Here is a 27,068-nt window from a genome sequence, read left to right as displayed (position 1 = left end):
TTCCTCCTGAGACAGGGTTTCTCTGTGTAGCCCTGGCTGTCCTGTAACTAGCTCTGTAGACCAGGCTGGCCTGGAACTTAGAGATCTGCCAGCCTTTGCTGTTGAGTGCTGGGATTAAAAGCATGTGCAACTACTGCCCAGTGATGTCCATTCCTTTTATGATTCAGTAAGCCATCCTAATTAATTAATTAATTTTGGCTTTTCAAGACAGGGTTTCTCTGCAATAGCCCTGGCTGTCCTAGAATTTTCTTTCTGGCCCAGGCTGCCCTCTAACTCAGAGATCCGTCTGCATCTGCCTTCCTGAGTGCTGGGATTAAAGGTGTATGCCACCCTTCCCAGTTTACAGATAGTTTCTATTTTTGAAACATTGTTTAAGAACCAATAAAGCCATTATTTTATTTTACCTTTTTTTCTTTGGTTTGAGAGAATTTCAAGCATGTGGTTGAGGCTGACTTCAGACTCATTGAGTAGGTGAGCTTGATCTTAACATTTCTGCATATTCCTTTCTCCTCCTTCCAGGTACTGAATTTATAGGCGTGTGCCACCATGCCTGTCTACTTACACTAGCACTGGCTGTCTTGGAACTTGTGGTGTAGACCAGGATGGCCTAACTCACATATTTACCTGCTTCTGTTTCCCAAGTACTGGGATTAAAGATGTGAGCCGCTGCACTGGGCTGCTTACGTTTTTGACCCCATAGTTTACAGATAGTTTCTTTCCTGGTTTTTCCAAAACAGGGTTTCTCTTGTGTAGCCTTGCCTGTCCTGGACTCTCTTTGTAGACCAGGCTGGCCTCCGAGATCTGCCTGCCTCTGCCTTCCTGAGTGCTGAGTTTAAAGGGATGCGCCACCACACCTGGTTTACATATAGTTTCTATTTTTAGAAACTTTTTTTGAGAATCAATAAGATGATGCATACTAAGCCGGGTGGGGGAGGTGGCTCAAGGAACAGAAAAACCTTATCTCCAGGAAAGCCAAAAAAAAAAAAAAAAAAGTGATGCATGCTCATGTGTCCTTAATATATTCTATCAGGTTTTCATGTCTGCTGCTGCTAGTGAAATTATAAAGGCCTTTAGAGTTCTTTTCATATTTTGGGCTGGTAAGATCATTCAGCCAGTAAAAAGTACTTGCCTCCAAGCCTGATGACTTCAGTTCCTGGGCCCCACATGGTAGAAGGAGAGGACTGACACTGGGGAGTTCTAATCTGCTTCTTTCTACATACATGCACATGTATGTAGACACAAGTGTAGTTCATATTTGTTATTTACTTATTTATAAGGCATGGTTTCTCTGTGTCACCCTCGCTGGCTGTGCAAACTCACAGAGATCTCTTTCTTGTGCCTCCCAAGTACTGGGATTAGAAGCATGCACCTTCACACCTGACCTTAAATGTAATTTTAAACAACTTTTTACATCTTGGTGACCTTATAGAAAACAACTATAGTACTCCTTTTTTTTTTTTTTTTTTTTTTGAGACAGAGCTTCTCTTGTAGTCCTGGCTGTCCTGGACTTGCTTTGTAGACCAGGCTGGCCTCAAACTCAACAGCAATCCACCAGCTTCTGCCTCTCGAGTGCTAGGATTCAAGGTGTGCACCACCATGCCTTGGTTTTGTTTTTTTCTTTTTAAAAAAAGTTTCCCACAGTATCTTTAAACTCCATTTCTAGTGGAAGATGGCTATGAGCTTCGTGTCCTGGTCTATCCACTTCCCAGTGCAAGAATTAAGCACGTGCTACTAAACCCAATTCGTGTAGGTAATGGAGACTAGAACCTGGGCTCTGTACATTTTAGGCCCACACTCCTACAGCTGAGCCGCACCTCTGACTCTCTAATACTAAAGAGTGCCGGAAGGCTGAGTAGGATGGCCAGTGACAGCCAGGGCTGTGTGGTAAGACCCCTTTCAAAAGGGAGGGGATTGCTATAAGGATAAAATGTATGTTGGAAAATGAACCATTTTAATAGATTAAATTAAAGTAATTATCGCTGGTTATGTGATATCTCTTAGAAACCAGGAACAGTCTGAAACTAGTCATACTCTATGTTATGAGAGTATACTCCCTGTGTTATCTCTGATTTCTTTCTATGCTGTAATTGGAGCTGCTATGCCTCTGCTATAAATGGACATTAATGTCACATTAATTGTCACTGTCACCTTATACCTAAAGTTTTTTTTTTTTAATTATTTTCCCAGACAGGGATCTTTATCTAGCCTAGGCTGTCCTGGGCTCACTCTGTAGACCAGGCTGCCTTCTATCTCACAGAGATCCACCTGCCTCTGCCTCCCAAGTGCTGGGATTAAAGGCGTGTGCCACCATGCCTGGCCTTACATACTTTTTTTTTTAAATAATTAGTATATCTGATGATTTATACCATGCCACGATCTAACACAAATTACAGAACAGTTAAAGGGTAATAGAATTCTGTGTGTAAAGCTACATCTGTTTAAAAGAGCCTAGGGCATTCAGCAGGCAGAGGCAGGCAGATCGCTGTGAGTTTGAGGCCAGCCTGGTCTACAGAGTGAGTCTAGGACAGCCAAGGCTACACAGAGAAACCCTGTCTCAAGAGTTGGGGGCGGGGGGAAGCCTAGGGCTAGGCTGACCTTAGACTAAAAAGATCCTTTTCCTTTAGCCTCCTGAGTGTTGGGGTTACAGAGGTGTTGCATCATAACTGGCTTGAAGTGTTTTAGAAACAGCTTAAGGATAAGTGTTAGTATACAAAAGGTAGAATTAAGATTCTGATATTGGCCAGGTGTGGTGGCGCACACCTTTAATCCCAGCATTTGGGAGGCGGAGGCAGGTGGGTTGCTCTGAGTTTGAGGCCAGCCTGGCCTACAAAGTGAGTCCGGGACAGCCACGGCTTCAGAGAAACCCTGTCTCCAAAAAAAAAAAAAAAAAGATTCTGATATTGCTTCTTTGTTAGAGGTGATAATAGTTTTTGGTTTTTATATAGGATCTCACTCTATAGCCCAGGTTGCCTGAGACTCCTCCAGTCTTGGCCTCTCAAACATTAGGATTTGTTTGTTTCTGTTTCTGTTTTTATTTTTGTTTTTTGAGACAGGATTTCTCTGTGTTATCTTGGCTGTCCTGGATTCCTTTTTTGTAGACCAGGCTGGCTTTGAACTCACAGAGATCCACCTTCCTCTGCCTCCCAAATGCTGGGATTAAAGGTGTGTGCCACTACGTCCAGCTCAAACACTAGGATTATAGGCATGAACCACTGTACCTACCTATAAGTGATAAGTCTTGATAGGTGGATACTGTATTAGATTTATAGTTATGACATTTTCTAAGGATGAACTCCAACAGAATTATCAGGACAAAGGTAACTTTGTAGTTCTTGGTAGGCTTACACCTGCTTTGATTTCTATAAAGAATTATAACAGTTCAGGGCTGAGAGATGGCTCAGCGGTTATCAGCTATTACTACAATTTTTTTTTTGTTTGTTTGTTTTTGTTTTCCGAGACAGGGTTTCTCTGTGTTGCTCTGGCTGTCCTAGACTCACTTTGTAGACCAGGCTAGTCTTGAACTCACAGTGATCTTCCTGCCTCTGCCTCCTGAATGCTGGAATTAAAGGCATGCGCCACCATGCCTGGTGAGCTATTACTACTTTTGTGAAGAACTTGAATTTGATTCCTAAGCACCGATGTTTTTGGCTCACAACCACCTGTAACTCCTGTTCCAGGGGATCTGATGCCTTCGTTTGCCTTCTGTGGACATCCAAACATGATGTTGCATACGCACATAAATGTAAATAAAAAGTTAAAAAAAAATTTTTTTTTTTGGCTATGTATTTGAGACTATATAGTCTTGGCTGACATGGAACACATAATGTAGACCATGCTGATCTCAGAAATCTCCCTACCTCTTCCTCTTGAGTGCTAGGATTAAAGTTCTGTGCCACCATACTAAGTAAAAGTAGTTTAAAAAAAAACTATACTAGCTGAGCATGGTGGCACATGCTTATAATCCCAGCACTTGGAGAGGCAAAGGCAGCCTGGTCTACAAAACCAAGTCCAGGACAGCCAAGGCTATGCAGAGAAACCTTATCCGGAAAAACCAAAACCTAAAACCGGCACTATTTGATACAGCAGTATGTAGTATTGGGTCCAGCATTTGCTCACAATTTGGATAGCACTGGGTATTACACTTTGTTTTCTTCTCTCTCTCTCTCTCTCTCTCTTTCTCTCTCTCTTAAAGATTTATTTATTAATACATATATAGTTCTCTACCTGCAGGACAGAAGAGGTCATTAGATCACATTATAGATGGTTGTGAGCCACCATGTGGTTGCTGGGAATTGAGCTCAGGACCTCTGGAAGAGTAGGCAGTGCTCTTAACCTCTGAACCATCTCTCTAGCCCTCTTTTTTTTTTTTCTCTTTGAAACAGTTTCATGTATTCCAGGCTGTCTTCAAATTAGCTATTTCGTTGAAGATGACCTTGATCTTGCCACTACCTCCATAGAGCAGTGATTACAAGTGTGTAATTGCCATACCCAGTGGTGTTGGTGTAGAGTCCCAGATGTCATGCATGTTAAGCAGGCATGGTAGCAACTGAGCTGCGGTCTTTGTTACAAATTTTTTTCCTTTGTCTTGTTTGAGACATGGTCTTACCATGTAGTTCAAGCTAGCCTGGAACCAGGAACCAGGCTAGTTTATAGCTTAGGTGATCCTCTGTAGTGTCTGTCCTTCTCAGTCCTCTCTCTCCCTCCCTCCCCCACTCACATATAAATTTGTTTTTTGAAACATTTTCCTATGTAACCCTGGAACTCAATTGTTGGGTTACAGGCATGCAGTGCCACACCCATCAGAATTTTTTCCCCCTAAGACAGGATTTCTCTATGTAGCTCTGGCTGTCCTGGAACTTGTTCTGTAGACAAAGCTGGCCTTGAACTCAAGAGATTGGCCTGCCTCTTCTTCCCGAGTGCTGGGGTTAAAAAAAAAAAGCATGTTCCACTACAGCCTGGTTTAAATTATTAACAAAGGGCAACATTTTAATAAAAATTTCAGTCATGGCAAGTGACATCTACTTGCATTTTTTGTTTTGTTTTGGTTTTTTTGTTGTTTTTGTTTTGAAACAGGGTTTCTCTGGTTGCCTTGGCTACCCTGGACTCACTTTGTAGACCAGGCTAGCCTTGAACTCACAGTGATTCGCCTGAATCTGCCTCCTAAGTGCTGGGATTTTCTGCTTGCATTGTACTACAAAGTATATTTGTAACATGAACATGAGAGTATTTTACCTTCATTTCAGTGACTGTGTTTGAAATAGAAGATTAATTGAAGGGATTTATTAGGTTGTTATTTTTAATAATTGTATATTCAGTATGGAGTACACATTTACTAGAAATGTTAAACTTTCTTTTTCTGATAGTGCAGTTAAAATCTAGAAAGACTTATTTTTATAAAAGTCTGTTGTGTGGGAGGTGCTTACAACTTATTTCCTTTTTTAGTCTTGTGATGATATAAGGATAATTTTTTCTTTTTAAGACAGGGTCTTGCTATGCAGTCTAGGCTGGGTTTTAACTTGCCATGACTTCAGCTTCTTTCTAGTCCTCTAAATTTATATTGGGAGCCTCTTGGTAACGATTAACAGTTTTTTCCACCAGGGCTCTTTTGTACCCAGTTCATTCCCAGCAGTTCCCCTTGTCAGATGCTTTGTAACTGCTACAGATTCCATTTGTAAGCCTTCTGTTTACATTGTATGCTATTTTACTTTTGACAGTAATTTAAAGTTGTTTTCTGTTTCTTTCTTTTTTCTTTTTCTTTTTTTGAGACAGGGTTTCTCTGTGTAAAAGCTCTGGCTGCCTGGAAGTAGCTCTGTAGTCCAGGCTGGCCTTGAACTCACGGAGATCCGCCTGCCTCTGCCTCCCAAGCACTGGGATTAAAGGCGTATGCTACCACCACCTGGCAGTTGCTTTCTGTTTCAAGGAACAAAGTGTAAGATAAAAATTTTCATATGAGTGTTGGAGAGATGACTCAGTAAATAAGAGTCTGATCTTCAAGAAGACTGGAGGTCAATTCCTAGTTCCGACACGGTGGCTCACAGCTGTCTAACTCTACGACCAGGGGATCTGATGCCCTGGATGCTCCATGGACACCAGGAACATCTGTGGGACACAGGCATGCATACAGAACACCCATACACCAAATACTTAGCACACACCCTTTTCATAGGCGATATTTAATTTTGTTGTTTATTTTGTTTTCTTCAGACAGATCTGCCTGTGTTGCCCAAGTTCACGTTTGGTGTTTGGATCAGGTGATCCTCTGTCTTACTCTCCTGAGGAGCTGAGACTAAGAAGTATATCATTTGGCCTCTATATCCACATACACAATAGGAAAAGACAACCTTGGGTAGTCCTCCTGCCTGTACCTTACTGTATTTTTATCTGTGATATGTGGCACACTGTATCATGTATCTATATAAAGAACTGCTTTATGAGTTACAAACAGCTTTGAGCCAGCATGGGGGTAACAGGAATTGCAGGCTCTTACAGCAGTTAGGTGTGATGGTACACACCAACAATTCCAGTAGTTGGGTGGTAGTGGCCAAACCAGGAGATCAACTCTATCCTTGTTTACACTATGAATTGGAGGCCACCTGGGTTACATAAGGCCCTGCCTCAAAATAAAGGGGCCCAGCAAGATGCCTTACCAGGTGAATGCACTTGCCACCACCAAACCTGATGACCTGATGTTGGAACCAATTTCCACAAATTACCATCTTCCTTCCGCATCTACTTGTAGTCACAGACAGGTGGATATACACATACACAACACACACACTAAACAAAAAAGAATTGCCTCTTTTAAAAACAGATTTTATTTGTTTATTTTTTATTGTTTAAGAGTTATTTATTACATATACAGTGTTTGCCTGCAGGCCAGAAGAGGGCATCAGATCACATTATAGATGGTTGTGAGTCACTATGTAGTTGCTGGGAATGAACTCAGGACCTCAGAAAGAGCAGACAGTACTCTTAACCTCTGAGCCATCTCTCTGGCCCCAGATCTTATTTTTATTTCATGTGTATGAATGTTTGCCTGTTACGTGTACCACATATGTGCAGTGCCCTTGAAGGCCAGAGGAGGGTGTTAAGAGATATGAGCTGTCATGTGGGTGCTTGGAACTGAACCTGGGTTCTCTGCAATAGCCTTAAGCTCTCAACTGCTGAGCCATCTCTTCAGCCCCAAATTGCTTCATTTTTATGTCGTTAGATTATTGTTTGAGTGTACCACAATTAATACTTAGTCATTGTTGATGAACATTGAGTTTGTTTTCATTATTTTGCTATTTATGTAAGTTCTGTAATACTTGGTCTTGTATGTATCTCACTGCATGAATAGACATGTATGCATCTTAAGGATAACATTCTGGGTAGTATAACCACCCTCAGGAGGCTGAAGCAGGATTGAGAGTTTGAGGGTATCCTGGACTTCATCGTGAGATCTTGTCTCAAAAACTAAGCCAGTAGCATAGGCCTGGAGGACCTTGACTTTGAGATTAGCCCATGTTACATATGAGTTCCAGGCCACCTTGGGTTATACATGGGAGACCCTATGTTAGGAAACAAAAAAAAAAAAAAGAGCTTCAGAGATGGCTTAGCAGTTAAGAGTGTGTACTGTTCTAGGACTCGGGAGGCAGAGGAAGGCGGATCTCTGTGAGTTTGAGGCCAACCTGGTCTACAAAGTGAGTCCAGGACAGTCAAAGCTACACAGAGAAACCTTCTCTCAAAAAACAAAACAAAAAAGAGTGTGTACTGTTCTTCCTGAATACTTGTGTTCTCAGCGTCCATATCAGATAGCTCATATCTCCCTATAACTTCATCTTCCTGAAAATCTAGCCTCCTTAGGCATCTGCACTCATTTACATTCTCACACTAATTAATTCAATCATTCATTCATTCTTATATTCATACACACACACACTGCGCATTTGACTAGATGGCTGAGTGAGTACAAGACCTTGCTGCTAATTGAGCCTGATGATAGGAGTTCAGTCTCCGGCCCCACAGGGTGGAAGATAGAATGGACCTCTACATGCACACTTGCTGATTTATGCACACATAAGAAGCCACACACACACATACAAAATCGAGATAGAAAAGCAAATCTAGTATCAATAGTAACAAGTAGCAAAAAAAATACTCTTTAAAATTTTGTAAAAATTTATTCTTTGGTTTTATGTTTTTGGTTTTTCAAGATAGGGTTTCTCTGAGTAGCCCTGGTTGTCCTGGATTCTTGTAGACCATGCTGGCCTTGAACTCACGTAGATCCTCCTGTCTTTGCCTCCCAAGTGCTAGGATTAAAGGCATGTGCCACCATGCCTTGCTTAAATTTATTCCTTTTTCTTTTTCTTTCTACTTTTTTTTTTTTTTTTTTTTTTTTTTTTTTTTTTTTGGTGTTTCGAGACAGAGTTTCTCTGTTGTAGCCTTGGCTGTCCTGGACACGAGACCAGGCTGGCATCGAAGTCACAGCATTCTGCCTGCCTCTGCCTCTCAAGTGTTGGGATTAAAGGTGCGCGCCAGTATGCCTGGCTTAAATTTATTCTTACATATTACATCCTGATCTCAGCTTCTCTTCCCTCCTCCCCTTCCAGTCTGCCCCACCCCCATCCACTACTCCCCTGTTTCCCTTTAGAAAAGGCAGGCTTCCCAGGCTTATCAACCAAACGTGACAATATCAAGTTGCGAAAAGGCTAGGCACCTCTCCTTGTACTGAGGCTGGAGTAGGCAACATAGTAGGAAAAAAAGGGTCCCAAAAGCAGGCAAAAGAATTAGAGACAGTGCTCACTCTCTGTTAGGAGTCCCATAAGAAGACCAAGATATACTATTGTTTTGGTTTTTTGAGACAAGGTTTCTCTGTAGTACCAGCTGTCTTGGAACTCTCTTTGTAGCTCATATTGGCCTCGAACTCAAAGAGATCCACCTGCCTCTGCCTCTTGAGTGCTGAGATTAAAGGTGTGTGCAACCAGGCCCTGCAAGTACTTATTTTTTAAGAAGAAACACAGGCTTTTTTTTTTTATGCAAGTGATAGCAGTAATTAAATCCTGGGCTTTGAGTATGCCAGGTAAGAGTTACTACCATGTGCTCAAGTACTTGAGTTGCCTTTCAGAGAGGCCATGATAGTGTTTAGTCAGTAGATGGGTTTCTTAATCTGAAGTAGGTGCTGATAGGCAAAATTTTATCTTTTTGTTTTTGTTTTTTTTTTTTTCGAGACTGGGTCTCTCTGTGTTAGCCTTGACTGTCCTGGACTCATTTTGTAGACCAGACTGGCCTTGAACTCACAGCAATCTGCCTGCCTCTGCCTCTGAGTGCTGAGATTAAAGGCGTGCACCACCACACCTGGCTGCCTTTTGGGAATTTTAAAAGTATTAATACTTTTTATCCCAGGTGCCACCACACCTGGTTGCCTTTTGTGAATTTTAAAAGTATTAATACTTTTTATCCTAGGCTGAAGATTGTCCAGCATTGCCTACTTTGTGCCATCCTCAGAATACATTTCTGATATTTGGTTCTGAGGATAAAATCCAGGACCCTGTAAGAATTAAGCATGTGCTCTTTACTGAGCTACATACTTAGTCCCTCTCTCTTTTCCAGGTGTTAGACCATGTGTAGCCCTCACAGTCTGGTCTCCAGCTTGTGTTCTTGGCTTTCTGTGTGTTGGGATTACGGGTATGCACCACCAGCTCCTAGACCTTGCTTTCTTTAAAATTTTATTATATGTATTTATTTATATGCGTGTGGGAGGGTGGGGTGCACTGTGCCATGGCACACACAGAGGGTAGAGGACAACTTCTGGGAGGTGTTTCTTTCCTTTCATCATGTGGGTCCCAGGGATCAAACTCAGGTCCTCAGGCTTGGTGACAATAGCAGTATCCACTATGCCATATCGCTGCTGCTGCTTCTGCTGCTTTTTTTTTTTTTTTTTTTTTTTGGTATTTTGAGACAGGGTTTCTCTGTGTAGCCTTGACTGTCTTGGACTGGCTTTGTAGACCAGGCTCTTCTCAAACTCAGAGAACCGCCTGCCTCTGCCTCCCTGAGTGCTTGGATTAAATGTGTGCCACCATGCCTGGCTTAAATTTGTTATTATTTTAATTATGTATTGGGTTAGTATGTGTATATGTGTGTAGGTATCCAAGGTGGCCATGCAAGAGCCCTTTGGATCCCCTGCAGGTGGTTGTGAGCTGCTTTGGCCTGGGAACTAAGTGTGGGTACTTTGTAAGAGCGGCAGCCATCTAGATAGTTATTTCTGCTTCCACATTGTTTTCATTTTACAAATGGTGGATTTGAGGCCCTGAAGTTAAGCAACTTGCTTGAATTTATAGTTAGCAAATAGTAAGTAAGGGTTCATTTATACCTAGTACTGTAGAGAACTACAGGCTGTGTGCCCCACATCTGTGTGCCTCTATTATATGAGAGGGACGGGAAATGATCACGTTAGGATATCAGGACAGATAACACTTGGTATGTTACAGACCAGTAATTATAGTACTTGGTAGGCTGAGGTAGGAGCATCATGGTTCTAATCTAGCCTGGGTTATTTTAGTGAGACCTTGTCTGTTAAGGGGAGAACAGAGGAGGAGATAAAGAGACAGAATCCAGCTGTAAGTAAAATTACTAAGACAGATGTTGAAATTTTTTTTTGTTTTGAAGACCTGATGGGTATGTCAGAGAGCCTTTGAATTTTATCTTTGAAGGTAATGTAAGATATTCAAGGTAATATGAGTAACCCTCTTTAAACCTTTTTTTTTTTTTTTTTTGAGCTGAGGCTTTGCTCAGTGGTAGGCCTTGGGTTTGATCCCCAGAACTGCTTGCAGAAGTTTGTTTTTGGAGATGGTCTCACTATAGAGCTTAGGGTTGGCCTGAAATGGCCTAGTTGCCCAGGCTGGCCTTAAACCTCTGATGTTCCTGCCCCATTTCCTACTTGCTAGGATTTCAAGTATGAGCTAATGTGTGTGATACTTTATTTGCGTGGTGGGAAGCCACTAGGGATTAAAACCACAATTCTGTATGTGACAGGCCAGGCTTTGCTGCTGGGCTGCATCTACCTGGCCTTATCTGTTTCTCTCTTTCTGTTGGGGCAGGGGTTTGAGACAAGGTTTCTAGTTTTAGGATGTCCTATGTCCTATTCTGGCCTCTGGGGGTACCAAGCATCTTTGCAGGAAAAAACCCATATATACTAAAAAACAAAACCACTCACCCAGAGTAAATTTAAAATGTTTCTTCCTAAAACTTGTATTTCCATTTATTGGAACTGAGAGTTTGGGGGAACAGCAAGTGCTCTTAGCCACTAAGCCAGCTCTCTATCCCTTTATCTATCTTTTTGTTTTTGTTAATTTTTAAGGATTTATTTTATGTGTATGAATGTGTACCACATGCGTGTCTGGGAGTTATGGATGGTTGTGAGCCACGGTATGGGTGCTGGGAATAGTAATAAATGACCTTAGCTGCTGAGCCATCTAGTCATTTGTCCTTCCCGTTTTTTGTCAGGGTTTCAGCCAGTCTAGGATTGCATTAAACTTGGTTATATATTATAGTAGATGAGGCTGGCTTTGATCCTCCTGCCTTCATCTCCTAAGTGCTGGGGGTTACAGGCATGTGCAATACACTCAATTATTTATTCTGCGTGTGTATAAGGCGACAATGATTTGTTTGTGTGTGTATGTACATGGGTGAATCTGTGTTTGGAGGCTAAATATGTCAGGTGTCTTCCTCAATTACTTTTTACCTAATTTTTTTCTTATTTTAAAAATTTAATCTTGTGGTTTGTGTGTTCATATGCGAGTACAGGTAATTGCATGGAGGTCACTGTCCAGTAAGCTCTGGAGCCTGCCTTGCCTCTGTACTTCCCCAGTGTTAGAACATGGAACTCATGTATCTCACTCTGACTTCACATTAGGGACCCTCTTTCCTTAGCTTCCTAAGTAGTGCTCTGCTCCCCTCAAATAAAAATTTTGACCTACTGTTAGTAAATCTGCAGGTGTAGACCCTTAAATAGGGAGAGCTAACTAAATTCCGTTTTATGTACACATCACATCTTATATATTTCCGTACTTAAGTTAGTGGCCATTTGATTTTCTTTTCCTACTTTTTTTACTGTGGTGAATAATCCTGTGAACATTTATATGTGTGTGTGTGTGTGTGTGTGTGTCTTCCCTCTGGTACTGGGTATGGCATACAGGCTCTTATAGATAGTAGGCAAGTACTCTACCACTGAACTATACTTAAGCCCTGGCTGTGTATCCATTACTCTTGAGTATATCTATGAGTAGAATTATTGAGTCATATGGTTATTACTCTTAGTCTATCTGAAGAAATCTTTTAATATCTTAGAAACATTTTTTTGCTTAGATTTATTTTATGTGAATTTTTTCCACATGCATGCATGTCTACTACATGAATACCATGTCCCCACAGAAGTCAGAAGAGGGTGTCAGATCCCCTGGAATTATAATTAATGGATGTGGGTGCTAGGAACCAATCCTGGGTCCTCTGTATTCTGAGGTATGTCTCCAGCCTGGATCTTTTGATCTCTTAACAGGGTGTATTAAAATAACCACCTTACTTTTCTCCACTAGTACTTATTATTTCTTTGGTAGCTTTGATTTTTATTTCCTTCTTTTTTTTTTTTTAAGATTTTATTTATTTATTATTATGTATACAGAGCTCTGCCTGCATGTACCCCTACAGGCCAGAGGAGGACATCAGATCACATTATAGATGGTTGTGAGCCACCATGTGGTTGCTGGGGATTGAACTCATGACCTCTGGAAGAGCAGTCAGTGCTCTTAACTGCTAAGCCATCTCTCCAGCCCCTTATTTCCTTCTTAATTTAGCACATTAATTTTTTTGGTATTGTGTTTGATAATATTATAATTAGGTATATGAAGAAAAGGCAGGGCCACTTCTGTATCCTCAGTTCTGACTGAATTTCTCACAGTAGTTAAAGTAACTAGGTTTTACTGTTAGTGAATTTAGGAATTTAGGTAAGTCATTAGTAGTTTGATCTTAGTTGTGTCATCCAGTATTGAATCCTTGTTCTGCAGTTTACTAAATAATTGTTATTCAGTTGTGTATGTGTGTACGTGTAGTATGTGCCTACATGGGTACACCTATGCTTGGACACCAAAGATGTCAGGTGTCTTGTAGCATATGAGTGTAAAGCTGTGCCTTGTGAGAGCTTAAGGAGGATCATTATGCTGGATACTTTGGAATATCAAGTAAGTATTATTTACATTATTAGGACTTGAATAATATTTATCAATGATTGACATTTTCTCTTTTTTGTTTGTTTAAATTGTTTTTGTTAGGCGGGTGTGGTGGTTCATGCCTGTAATCCCAGCACTCCGGAGGCAGAGGCAGGGGGATCTCTGAGTTCTAGGCCAGCCTGGTCTACAAAGTGAGTTCAGGACCATCAAGGCTACACAGAGAAACTCTGACTCGAAAACAAACAAAAACCCTAGCTGTTTTTGTTTTTTGTTTTTTGTTTTCAGACAGGGTTTCTCTGTGTAGCCCTAGTTGTCTGGAACTTGGTTTTATAGACCAGGCTGGCTTCAGGCACACTTGAGTGCTGGGATTAAATTTGTGTTTCAACACTACCTGGTGATAGGCTATTCTTTTTTTTTTTTTTAAGACAGTGGTTTTTTTGTTTTTGTTTTTGTTTTATTTTTGTGTTTTTTTTTTTTTTGTCTATCTTTAGCTGTCCTGGACTTGCTTTTATTAAAAGATTTATTATTTTTTATGTATACAATGTTCTGCCTGCATGTATGCCTGCCCACCAGAAGATGGCACCAGATCTCATTACAGATGGTTGTGCGCCACCATGTGGTTGCTGGGAATTGAACTCAGGACCTTCTGAAGAGCAGGCAATGCTCTTAACCTCTGAACCATATCTTCAGCCCTGGACTTGCTTTTATAGATCAGGCTGGCCCTGAACTCACAGAGGTCTGCCTGCCTCTGCCTCCTCAAGGGCTGGAATTACAGGCATGTACCACCATGACCGGTTGACAAATTATTCTTCTGTTTTTATTTTTAATTTTTTGAGACGGAGATTCTCTGTGTAACCTTGGCTGTCGTGGACTTGCTTTGTAGACCGGGCTAGCCTTGAACTCACAGAGATCTGCCTACTTCTGCCTCCCAAGTGCTGGGATTGAAGACATGTGCCACCACTGCCTGGCTGACAAATTATTCCTAAATTACAGATTACGTCAGAAATATAGGTACCCTAGTTAGGTAAATACAAATTATAGTATCAGTTAGATTTTGGCAAATAAAAGATTCTTGTTTTGTATGACAAGATCTCACGAAGGTCAGGTTAGCATGGAACTTGCAGTGTAGCTGATGCCAGCACAGAACTCTTTTTTGTTGTTGTTGTTTTTTTTTCTTTTTTGATTTTCGAGACAGGGTTTCTCTGTGTAGCCTTGACTGTCCTAGACTCACTTTGTAGACCAGGCTGGCCTCGAACTCACAGTGCTGGGATTAAAGGCGTGCGCCACCGCCACCTGGCCAGCCCTGAACTCTTAGTACTCAAACTTCTACACCATTGTCTCTCCTTCCCAATTGCTGGGATTAAAAGGCTTCTGCCACGGTACAGGCTTCATTCAGGCTTTAAAATTTCCATTGTCAACAAACTTAAAAATCTTTCTGAATTGATTGGAAATGGCTCCTAGGGCTTTGTTGTTGTTGTTGTTTGTTGTTAGTTTTGTTTTGTGTTTTTGAGACAGAGTTTCTCTGTGTAACAGTCCTGGCTGTCCTGGACTTCCTTTTGTAGACCAGGCTGGCCTCGAACTCACAGCGATCCGCCTGCCTTTGCCTTTCAAGTAAGTGCTGGGATTAAAGTCATGCACCACCATGCACAAAGGAAGTTACATATTTTCCACATAATTACTAGTGACTCTATAAAAATGAAGAAGTGAGCCGGGTGTGTCTGTGTACCCGTGTGTGTTTGGTGGCAGTAGGGGCCAGAAGAGGTCATCAAACCTGCTGGAACTAGAATTAGAAATGGTCGGAAGCTATTGTGTGTGTGTGTGTGTGTGTGTGTGTGTCTGTGTGTGTGTGTGTGTGAGAGAGAGAGAGAGAGAGAGAGAGAGAGAGAGAGAGAGAGAGAGAGAGAGAGCGCGCGAGAGCGCGCGCGGGATGAAACCACAGTCCTGAAAGATCGTCCTTACACTTAATCAGGCCTTCTCTTAGCCCTAAGTTGAAGCAATCTTATGATTGAAAAATAATTTACATATTGTAATGAGCCCCATCCTTTAATAGCTTTTGAATGAAGGCACCATTCATCGTTTACTGAAGTATTTCAGTGAATTTATTCATTATACTCTTTTTTTGACCACTTGAATGCTAAGTTTCAGGCATTTAGGAAGGAAAATTTAGTCTGATGGAGGAATCTCTCTAAACACCTTTGAAGACATGGCCCTTAGAGCAAAATGATACTGTTTTGTGTCTCCTTGGATTAAGCAGAGGAGGTTGTTCTTCGTTCTTGTATCTTATTTTGGCCTCTGCTAAATACCTTAGTATGTTTGCACTTTTTTTTTTTGGTATGTAAAGATTGAAAGCTCAGGCTTGTAAAACACAAATTTTTTCCTCTGAAAGCAGGAATTTGGTGCTATTTAATTTGTGCTATTTAGAGATACGGACCTGAGAGTTGGAATGGTGGCAGTTAGAAGATCAATCATGTATATTATTTTTGTTTCGTTTTTCGGAGACAGAATTTCTCAGTGCCAAGCCCTGACTGCCCTGGAATCGCTCTGTAGACTAGGCTGAGGCACATTTTTGGAGAAAAGATTCAGCCTGAGCTTCTATGTTGAACAATTCCTAAGAGTTTCATTTATACTTATACTGTCTTCTATTTGAATGTTGTTCCTATTGTACTGTGCAATATTTGTAAATCTTCCTTGTATATCAAGGGAAAATCTCAGGTGAGGGGTATCTTGGCATGATTAGAGTATGGCTTGTACTTCCAGGGTTGATTTTTATTTGTTGTTGTTGTTGTTTTTGTTTCAGTTGAGATAGGGTCTCACTATGTAGTCCTGGCTATCTGGAACTCACTATGTAGACCAGGGCCTTGAACTCTCAGAGATTTGTTCTTGCCTCTTCTTCCCAAGTACTAGAGCTAAAGGTTTGTGCCACTATATCCTGTGTAGTTTTAGGATATTTTTTCATTATAACTATTAATGAGAATGTAAAACAATTTGAGAATTATCCTAAAAGGTGTAGTATGCACAGTTGAGTCAAGGTAATTTGTGCTTATTTTATCATTTATTAGCTGAGTTGCCACCTATTTTTAAAAAAATATTATGGATGTGAGTGGGTGCTGTTTGCCACAGTGCTGATGTGGAGGTGGGAGGGTAGCAAATGGGAGTTTGTTCTCCACAGAATATGATTCTTGGAATCAAGCTCAGGTTGTCAGACTTAGTGGCCAGTGCTTTTACCCACTGAGCCATCTAGCTGACCCTGACTGGGTTTTCATTTTGTGTTTTTTAGGCATTGGCTTTTTAGAATTCTGATTGGATGATAATGCCCTGACTGTTTTATTTATTCTGATTCCCAATGTTTTGTCTGTCTAAAGTGTCAACCGAAGAAAAAGTCTACACCACTGAAATATGAAGTTGGAGATCTCATTTGGGCAAAATTCAAGAGACGCCCATGGTGGCCCTGCAGGATTTGTTCTGATCCATTGATTAATACGCACTCAAAAATGAAAGGTAATAACTTAGGTTGATTATTTCTTATAAAATACAATGTGGAATCATAAACTTGAGCTGCTTTTAGTATGTCTTAGGATTTTTTTTTTTTTTTTGGTTTTTCGAGACAGGGTTTCTCTGTGTAGCCTTGGCCATCCTGGACTCACTTTGTAGACCAGGCTGGCCTGAACTCACAGCAATCCGCCTGCCTCTGCCTCCCGAGTGCTGGGATTAAAGGCGTGCGCCACCACGCCCGGCTATGTCTTAGGATTTTTGTTACTTAGCAGTAATCCATTGTTTCCTTTGGAAATTTTGGGAACTGTTAAAAGCTTTCATCTTTTTAAGTATGTCTTACTCTGAGATTGAAAAGTAGTCAGACAGCCTGACACCGTGGCACATGTCTGTTATCCCAGCACTAGGGAGGCAGAGGCAGGAAGATCTTTTTAAGTTTGAGGCCAGCTTGGTCTACAAAGTGAGTTCAGGACAGCCAAGGTTACACAGAGCAACCCTGTCTCAAAAAACAAACAAAAAAATAAAAGAAAGAATAGTAGTTAGGCCAGCGCGCTGGTACTTGCCTTTAATCTCATGGTTTGAAAGATGGTGGCAGGAGAATCATGCACTTGAGGACAGCTGCACTGTGAGACTGTTTTAAATAAAAATTCTCAGTTATACGATGGGAATTGGAAACAGTAATTTAGCTTTATCAATTAATGCATGTCCCCAGGCCCTTCACAGCCCCCCTTATTTTTTTGGAGATGGGGTTTCAGGTATCCCAGCCTGGCCTTGAACTGTCTGAGCACCTGATCTTCCTCCATCTCCCATGTGCTGGGATTACAGGTGTGTGCCACCCAGTTTATGTGGTATCATGTATAGCCTGGGATTTTGGGCTCTGTAGCCAGGCACTCTACCAGTGAGCTCCATCAGTAGTGGGTTGTTTTTTTTTGTTGTTGTTGTTGGTGGTGGTGGTGGTGTTGTTTTGCCTGCCTGTATATATGTGTACCACATGCATACTCAGTGCCAGTGGAAGGCAGAAGGAGGCATTGGGTCCCTGGGAACTGGAGTTCTGGTTGGTTTTAAGCCTCCATGTCCTCTGAAAGAACAGCAAGTGTTCCTAATGGCTGAGCTGCCTCAACAGGTTGAAACTCTGCCTATATAGTTTTTTTTTCCCTTTTTCTTTTAAGACAGGGTTTTCTGTGTTACAGTCCTGGCTGTTCTCACTTTGTAGACCAGGTTCAAACTCAGATCCACCTGCCTCTGCCTCCTGAGTGCTGGGATTAAAAGTGTGTGCCTAGGTGCTTTTTTTCCCCCTTTGCTGGTCTGGAACATGCTCTGTAGTCTAGGTTGGCCTGTATGTAAGGTGGGTGCTGGGAATTGAAGGAATTGAACCTGGGTCCTCTGGAAGAGCAGTCAGTGCGCTTAGCCACTGAGCCACATCTCTAGCCCTCTAGTGCTTGCTTTTTCAATATTTTTTTGAAAGACTCTATTTTTATTTATTTATTCATTTTCAGAAGAGGTGTCAGATTTCCTGGGACTGGAGTTTAGATAGTTGTGAGCCTCCGTATAGGTGCTGGGAACCAAACCTGGGTCCTTTTCAAGACCAACAAGTTCTCTTAACTTCTGAGCCATCTCTCCAGACTTCAGGGTTTTTATTTTATTTTATGTATACGAGTGTTTTACCTGTTTGTATGTCTTTGCATCATGGCCATGGGTAGAATACTGTGAAACTGGAATTACAAGTGCTTGTAATTGAACCTGGGTCCTCTGGTATGGTAGCAAGTGTTCTTAACTACTGAGCCATCTCTCCAGCCTAATGCTTTTTTTTCTTTTTGGTTAGTTTTTTGGTGGTTTTAGGAACTTATCCTGAGACTTTGCACATACTACTAGAGAAATACAATGAAGCAATCTTTCTAAGCCTTGGAAGGTTATATTAGAATTAACTAGAGGGATCTTAATTGCTCTAGGAACAGAAAGTACCATGCATGTGTTTTGCTCCTGGGATGTGAAAGGTAGCATGTCATGCAGTGCCTGTAGTGTTGATAAAAATCGAGTGTACTGTTCTAGGATGAATGTGCTGTCGTTGAAGCGCTATAAGGGCTGGCCTGATACATGGTTTTAAAAGTTCACTCTAAGCCGGCCGTGGTGGCGCACGCCTTTAATCCCAGCACTTGGGAGGCAGAGGCAGGCATGTCTCTGTGAGTTCAAGGCCAGCCTGGTCTATAAAGCAAGTCGAGGACAGCCAAAGTTACACAGAGAAACCCTGTCTCGAAAAACCCAAAAATAAAAACAAAACAAAACAAAAATAAATAAATAAATAAAAGTTCACTCTTAAGTGATGTGTTGTTGTGATACAGAAATTAGCAGTTATATTGGTCTAGAAATGTTAAACTTAATTATTTTCCATGTATATAGGGATAATTAAAGTTATATATGTTTTTATCTGTTTGATTACAGAAAATAATAAAAATATTCTCTAATTTCTAATGAATTCACTCTAGGGGCCAGTCGTAGCTCAGCTTAGGTAGAATTCATGCCTAGCATGAATAAAGCCCTCAGTATTATCCTCAGCACCAAATAAATGGCATGTGGTGGCACAAGTCTATAATTAGGTAGGAGGCAAGGATCAGAAGTTCAGGACCATCCCTGATTACCTAGAGTTTGAGAATGGTCTCGGGTACCCGAGATCCTACCTCAAACAAACAAAAATACAAAAAGTTCTGATCAGAATCAAGAGCAAGCATGCTTATTGGCAGAAAGATACCAAGGGGTTCTGGAGATACAGCTCAGAGGTTAAGAGTACAGGTTGTTCTTCCAAAGGTCCTAAGTTCAATTCCCAATAACCACATGGTGGCTCATACCATCTGTAATGAGATCTAGTGTCCTCTTCTGGTCTGCAGGCAGAACACTATATACATAAATCATTAAATAAAAAGATACCATGGGTTGGGGGTAGGTATAAGAAGTTAAAATTCTTTAAAATCATGCTTTCTGGGAACTCAATGCACTTTGGAGAAATAAGCTTATGGTTAGTTAGTTCATGTTTTTCCCGGTTTTCCCTCTTTAAGTGTTTTCAGGTTTTGTTGTTGTTGTTTTTTTTTAAGATTTATTTATTATTTTGTATACAACGTTCTGCCTGCATGTATATCTGCAGGCCAGAACAAGGCATCATAGCATGTTATAGATGGTTGTGAGCCCCATGTGGTTGCTGGGAATTGAACTCAGGACCTCCAGAAGAGCAGTCAGTACTCTTAACCTCTGAGCCATCTCTCTAGCCCCAATATTTTCAGTTTTTTTTTTCTTTGTAGTTTATTATGACAAGCTATAATAAGTTGCCTTTAAAAAAAACTTTACTGACATTTAGGGAGGCAGAGGTAGGTGGATCTCTGTGAGTTTGAGGCCCTCCTGGTCTACAAAGCAAGTCCAGGACAACCAAGACTACACAATGAAACCCAGTTTTGAAAAACCAAGCCAAATAGAAAAACCCCACAAAGCCTTCTTTGTAGTAATGACTTTGTTTATCCTGAGTGTGCTTACTGCTCATTTTCTTTTGCTGTTGCCATTGTTCAGTAGCCTATGAGAGATGGAGGCGGCATGTCTTTCTCCTTGCCTCCTTTCTTAGAGATTGAATTCAGGCTGTCAGGCTGGGCCGCGTGTCCCTTTACCTGCTTGAGCTATCTTGGCAGCCCGTCTTCATCGCAGCGCAGTTCTTTCCTTCAACTTCTTTGAAAATTTTCAAATCTGTAGAAAATTCAAGTACAGTGAAATGCAAAACTGTACATTAAGATTTAGCAGTTACAGACTTGTGACAATTCTTACTTGATGTGAATATAAAAACTACAGTGTAGTATATAGTACCATATACAAAAATACAGTGTCGTTCTCCCCCCCCCCTTAGGTTAAGTATTTCAAATGATATTAGAAAACACAACTTTCGGGGCCTCAGGGATGGCTCAGTCAGTAAAGTGCTTGCCTTTTAAAGCAGGAGGACTAAGGTTCAGTTCTCAGCACCCAGGGAAAACCCAGGCACTATGATATGCTCTGTAACACCAGAGGGTGGGGCCAGAGGGTAGGGCCAGAGGGTGGGGCAAGGGAGAGCCCTGCAACTGGAAATACAGGTGGGTTGACCTTGTAAAATAGATGCTAGGAACCGAGCTTTGGTCTCCTGTAGGAGCAATATGTGCTCTTAACCTCTGAGCCATCACTTGTTTTTTGAGACAATATTCTGTAGCCAAGACTGACTTCAAAAATTACTGTGCAGTTAAGGATAACCTTACTTCTGAAACCACCTGTCTCCACCAAGGCTTCACTATGTAGCCTTGACTAACCTGGAACTCCATAGATCAGCCTGTAGATCAACAACTCTGTAGATGTATAGATCAGCCTGGCCTTAAACTTACAGAGATCTGCTTACCTCTGTGTCCCAAGTACTGGAATTAAGGCGCGTACCCAGCCCTTGACTTAGTTTTAGATAAACTCTCCAGATACAACTCAGGCTGACCTGAAACTCTCTTTATAGTCCAGTCTGGCTTTGAGTCCTTCTGCCTAGGGCTTTAGAATTGTGGTATTAGAGGCATTATGCCGCTCCCACCTCTCCATACGCCTGTTTCAGCTGGTTCTTTGGATATATAGTTTGAATGATTTTAATCCTAATTCTCTCTATAGAAGTTGTGAGTTAGTGCTAGATGTGGATGCTGGTGCTGTGTGCTTCTCTAAGAGATGCCTAGTCTTGTAACTCTAGCACTTTTAAGGCCAAGGCAGAGGGACTGTAATTTTAAGGGCAGCATGGTCTACAGAGCGACTGCAGGGCAGCCAAGGCTACACAGAAAACAGAGAGAGAGAAAGACAGTGAGAGAGACAAAGGGAAAGAGAAGAAGAGAGTGTGTCAATAAGACAATTTGTGGGAGTCCCCCCCCCCCTTTTTTTTGAGACATGGTTTTTCTGTGTGGCCTTGGCTGTCCTCGACTCACTTTGTAAGCTAGGCTGGCCTTGAACTCACAGTGATCCACCTGCCTCTGCCTCTCGAGTGCTGGGATTACAGGTGTGTGCCACCACACCTGGCTTCTTTTTCCTTTTTAAAAGATGCATGTTCACTATGTGCCTGTGGGCAGTGAATGCACAGGCTTATGAAGGTCAGAGCAGTGGGTTCCTCAGAGCTCGAGTTCTAGGCAATTGTAACCCCCTGGACTTGGGTACTGGGAACGGAACTGCAAGAGCTATACGAGCTTTTAACTGCTGAGCTATCTCTAGCCCCTTAAAAACACTTTTACTGTGTGTTTGAGGTTGCTCACAGAGGGCAGGTGGATCTCCTGAAGCTGGAGTTAGAGCAGATTGTGATCTGGGTGCCAGGAATGGCTCTTGGGTCCTGTGGAACACCAAGAATCATTAACAGCTGAGCTGTGTCTCCTGCCACTCAGCATGGTTTTGAGCATATATGCTTTTGACCTCTTATATAATCAGCAAGTACTCTTAACAGCTGGCAGGACTCAACGCTCTCCTTTCATTATGTGTTTTCTGGAGACTAAACTCAAGTTGAATTCAGGTTGTAGGTTTGGTGCCAAGTGTCTTCACCTGCTGAACAATTAGTGGCCCAGAGGCTCCTAGGCAATTAGAGGTTTGGCTGTTAACTCAATGGTAAGTACTCATCCTTTTGAAGTAATGACACTTTGTTTTCTTATCTAGTTGCCAATAGGAGGCCCTATCGAGAGTACTACGTGGAGGCCTTTGGAGACCCTTCTGAAAAAGCCTGGGTGGCCGGAAAAGCAATTGTTATGTTTGAAGGCAGGCATCAATTTGAAGAACTACCTGTCCTTAGGAAAAGAGGGAAACAGAAAGAAAAAGGATATAGGCATAAGGTAAAGACAATACATAAACAAAAGAATTGCTCAAAAACTATCTTCTTGTAGGTTGCCTTATGGAAGAAATGGAAGAAACAGCATTATAGATTTGTATACAGCGCTCTGCCTGCATATACACTTGCAGGCCAGAAGAGGGCATCAGATCACACTATTGATGGTTGTGAGCCACCATGTGGTTGCTGGGAATTGAACTCAGGACCTCTGGAAGAGCAGTCAGTGCTCTGAACCTCTAAGCCATCTCTCCAGCCCAATATACTGAGTTTTTTGAGGAGTGACTCTGCCTACCTCTAACTTGCCAAAGAGAAGTAATGGACACAATTATGGAGTGAACAGTCTTTTTTGGTTGTTTTTTGTTTTGTTTTTCGAGACAAGACTTTTCCCTTATATCCCTGGCTGTCCTGGGAATTACTCTGTAGACCAGGCTGACCTCAGACTCACAGATCCACTTGTGCTGGGATTACAGGAATACACCATCACCCTTAATTTATATGATGCTGGGAATTCAACATTTGTTACTTTTGCTTTTTTTTTTTTTCCCAAGACAGGGTCTCTCTGTGTAGCCTTGGCTGTCCTGGACTCGATTTGTAGACCAGGCTGGCCTCAAACTCACAGTGATCCGCCTGCCTCTGGCATTAAAGGCGTGTGACACCATGCGCGTCTTGTTACTTTTGCTTGATGCTTTTTTACAGTTTGCTTAGAAAAGAGAGTTTAATTTGTTTTGTGAAAAACTGTGTGTGCATATATGCATATTTGAGACAAGGTCTTGCTATGTAGCCCAATCTAATCTTGATCTTTTGTTAAAATACAACTAACAAACTTGTCATTCATTCTTTTTTTTTCTCTGTGTATCTCTCTGTCTCTGGTGTCAATCCATTCATGTCTCACCACCCCGTGTTGGGCATTGAATTCAGGGCCTCAGGCATATTAGGAAAGTACCTTATTGATGAGCTACGTTATCAGTCCTTATTTTCATTTTGTAATGCTGGGGCTGTGCCCTTAACCATAATTCCTTATTTCCCTTTCCCACTACTTCTTGTAATTGTTATTCTTTGTCCCTGGATTTCACAATCTGTTTAGTCACTTGATTAGTTTGATGGGCTCCTGGTGTTTTGCCCCAACTAACCTCAACTCCTGGGCTCAGATCCTTCTTCCTCAGCTTCCTGAGTAGCTGGGACTACAGGTGTGCGACATTTGCTGTGATGACACCACGGCCAAAAGCAGGCAGGGGAGGAACGGGTTTCTTTGGCTTACACTTCCACAGCACTCTTTATAATTGAAGGAAGTCATGACAGGAACTCAAAAGGGCAGGATCCTGGAGGCAGGAGCTGGTGCAGAAGCCATGGAGGGTGCTGCTTACTGGCCTGCTTTCCTAGAGAAGCTAGGACTACCAGCCTAGGGATGCTACCACTCACAATGGGCTGGGCCCTCCTTCATTGATCACTAATTGAGAAAATGCCTTACAGCTGGCTTTCAATGGAGGCATTTCCTCAACTCAGGCTCTTTTCTCTCTGATGGCTAGCTTGTGTGAAGTTGTCCCAAAACCAGCCAGTACAGCTAATCCCTTGTCAGCCTGACACACAGACATCCCTATTAAGCCACAACCCTTCTTTTCTTTCTTTTGGTTTTTTTGAGACAGGTTTTCTCTGTAGCCCTGGTTGCCCTAGACTCACTTTATAGACCACACTAGCCTCAAACTCACATAGATCCTCCTGCCTCTGCCTCCCGAGTGCTGGGATTAAAGGTGTGCACCATCACTGCCTGGCTAACTCTTATTTATCCCCAAGATCTGACACTGAAAACAAATAACTTTGAAAGTCCCACAGTTTTTACAAATTCAGACATTAAAATTTCAGTCCCTTTAAAATAGCCAACTTTTTAAAAATCCAAAGTATTTTAAGATTCAAACTCTCTCAGTTGTATGCTCCAATAAAGTAAAAAATAAACCAAATACTTTCTTACTTTAAGAGGGAAAAATCAGGGCATAGTCACAATCAAATCACAACAAAACAAAATTCCAACTGTCCAATGTGTGGGACTCACTCACAACTTTCTGGACTCCTTCAAAGGGCTTGGGCCAGTTCTCAGCCTGCGTCCCCTGAAACACAGCTTGTCCTTCACTCCACCACTGCTGTTCTTGGTGTTCATCACATGGTACTGGCTTTTCCAAAATGCTGGGGTTTTCTTCAACTGGGCTGCACTTTGAACAATAGCCTCTCAAAGGGTTCTTCATTGTGCCAGATCTCAACTTCTTTGCCTGACTCCTTCAGTCCTGGCCCTTCAGCTGCCACTGAGGCTGCACCTTCACTAGTGGCCTCTCCTGGCTACTTACAGTGCTAAGTGTCAGCTGCTCTCCATAACCTCTTCATGCCTTCAAAACCAGTACCACCTGGGTGACTCTTACACATTATAAACTCTGGTTGCCAGCATGAGGGTACAACCTTGGCTGTGTCTGGAACACAACTTACCTGTGGTCTCAGGAAATACTTCCCAGAACATTTCACCTCAGTGATGCTGGTCTCTTCTTAACCATCACTAATTTCTTAGCTCCAACTGGCCAGCATCAATTGTCCCAGTAACTCAAAGGTTTCACTTCAGTGGTGCTGACCGCTTGTTAGTCATGGCTGACTCTTCAGTCCCAGCTGACCAGAATGACAAACTTAATTCAAAATAGCAAACGACCCTGATAGAGTCTTTACATTTCTGTGTAAAGTTTCATAAGTTAGTCCTCCATCTTCTGCATTTCTTTATCTTCCAAGCTCCTACTGAACATTCCACTGAGCTCTTAACACTCAGTGGCTCTTCAAGCCCACAGTTCCAAAGTTCTTCCACAGTCATCCCAAACATGGTGAGGTCTGCACAGCAGGACCCCTTTGAGCTGGTACCAACTTGTCTTAGTTAGGGTTTCTACTGCTATGACAAAACACCATGCATCATGACCAAAAAGCAAGTTGGGAGGAAAAGGTTTATTTGGCTCACATTTCTACAGCACTGGTCACCACTGAAGGACATCAGGGCAGGATCCTGGAGGCAGGAGCTGATGCAGAGGCCATGCCGAGGGAGGGAGGCAGGGAGGGAGGGAGTGTGTGTATATGTGTGTGCTGCTTACTGACTTGCTCTCTATGGTTTGCTCAAATTGCTTTCTTTTTTCTTTTTGGTTTTTTGAGACAGGGTCTCTCTGTGTAGCCTTGGCTGTCCTGGACTCACTTTGTAGATCAGGCTGGCCTCGAACTCCCAGAGATCCATCTGCTTCTGCCTCCCAAGTGCTGGGATTAAAGGCGTGGGCGACCACGCCCGGCTCAAACTGCTTTCTTAAAGAACCCAGGACCACTAACTAGCCCAAGGATAACACCACCTGCAGGGCTGGCCCCTCCACCATTGATCACTAATTGAGAAGATGCCTTACAGCTGCATCTCATGGAGGCCTTTCCTCAATTCAGGCTCCTTCCTCTCTGGTGACTCTAGCTTGTGTCCAGTTTCCCACAAAACCAGCCAGTACAAATACCTTGCCTGGCTTTTATAGTAAGTTGAGTAAGAAAGAGTCCTTTGCTCTGGGTGGGTTTGTTGGTTTACACTTGCAGTTCCAGAACCTAGAAAGCAGAGGCTGCAGAGTCCGAATCCATGACAAATTTAGAGATGACTATATGCATTTTGTGTACCCATTTTGTTTTTGTGTCTCTGGATTAAGTCAGTATGCTCTGAAGATAACTTGGTATACTCCAGATTAGACTTAGCATGTATAAAAGAGCTTTGGTTAGTTAAATGCCCTAGTAATACCTGAAACTTCAGATTTCAGGTCCTGTGGGGCACCTGACCCACTCATTCTTCTTGTCGTGTTTTTCCATGCTTTTTTCCTTTGGTACTCCTTCCTTCCTTCCTTCCTTCCTTCCTTCCTTCCTTCCTTCCTCTGCATGTGTGCCCTTTGTTATGTCAGGAGAAAAATTTTTTTTTAATTCTAAGGTGTTAATATATGGAGGATTGAGTCTTTAGAAATGGATCTTTCTATAGAAATGTAATTTTACAGCCAGGTGTAGTGGCACATACCTGTAATCTCAGCACTCAGGGAGGCAAAGGCAGGAGGATCTCTGAGTTTGAGGGCAACCTGGTCCAAGAACAGCCAAAGCTACACAGAAATCTTGTCTATGAAATGTTTTTTTTTTTTAATGTAATTTTACTACTTTTAATTGAAGCTAATAGCCCACTTGGTTTGGCTGATAAATGTCAAAAGTGTGGGGATTTTTATGAGAGACTAATTCCTTTAGCTATATGTAATTTATTTATTTATTTTTGGTTTTCCAAGAGCTTCTCTTTGTGGCCTTGGCTGTCCTAGAACTAGATCTATAGACCAGGTTGGCCTTGAACTGAGGGATCTGCCTCCCAGTTGCTAAGATTAAAGGGCTGCATCACCACACTCAGCATAATAGTTACATTAGTAACAGTAGTGTGGGGATTCTTTGGTAGGCCAGTTGTGATAAACTCAGATGCTAATATTGGGCAGTGGCATAGAAAAGCATTGAAAGGCTAAACATGGTTGTGTATA

At 42.0% G+C, this 27,068-nt stretch overlaps 1 protein-coding gene, 1 long non-coding RNA gene and 1 pseudogene across 24 annotated transcripts in view; 2 read left to right on the top strand and 1 right to left on the bottom strand.

Moving 5' to 3' along the window:
• Nucleotides 1-27,068, bottom strand: part of LOC311605065 (small ribosomal subunit protein uS2-like) — a 986,626-nt pseudogene that overhangs the window by 742,002 nt on the left and 217,556 nt on the right. The gene's annotated exons all lie outside the window — the stretch shown is intronic.
• Nucleotides 1-27,068, top strand: part of NSD1 (nuclear receptor binding SET domain protein 1) — a 120,220-nt gene that overhangs the window by 11,987 nt on the left and 81,165 nt on the right. For 21 of the 22 annotated variants that reach the window (XM_084795736.1, XM_084795731.1, XM_084795721.1 and 18 more), the window contains 2 exons: nucleotides 16,565-16,700; nucleotides 22,356-22,528. In XM_084795736.1, the coding sequence (XP_084651862.1) occupies nucleotides 16,565-16,700; nucleotides 22,356-22,528 (309 nt within the window). Of the gene's footprint in view, nucleotides 1-16,564; nucleotides 16,701-22,355; nucleotides 22,529-25,830; nucleotides 26,051-27,068 lie in introns of those variants that run through there. The other variant, XM_084795733.1, reaches the window with a different exon arrangement.
• On the top strand, nucleotides 10,743-15,118 carry LOC311605370. The gene is made up of 2 exons (XR_014781915.1): nucleotides 10,743-13,352; nucleotides 14,446-15,118. It is a non-coding gene; the product is annotated as an uncharacterized lncRNA (long non-coding RNA).

This window comes from Acomys minous (genome assembly GCF_964271855.1).
Source record: "Acomys minous genome assembly, chromosome: 9".
Taxonomy (NCBI): domain Eukaryota; kingdom Metazoa; phylum Chordata; class Mammalia; order Rodentia; family Muridae; genus Acomys; species Acomys minous.
Note: the sequence above shows the minus strand (reverse complement) of the source record. Positions and strands in the feature narration are given on the sequence as shown.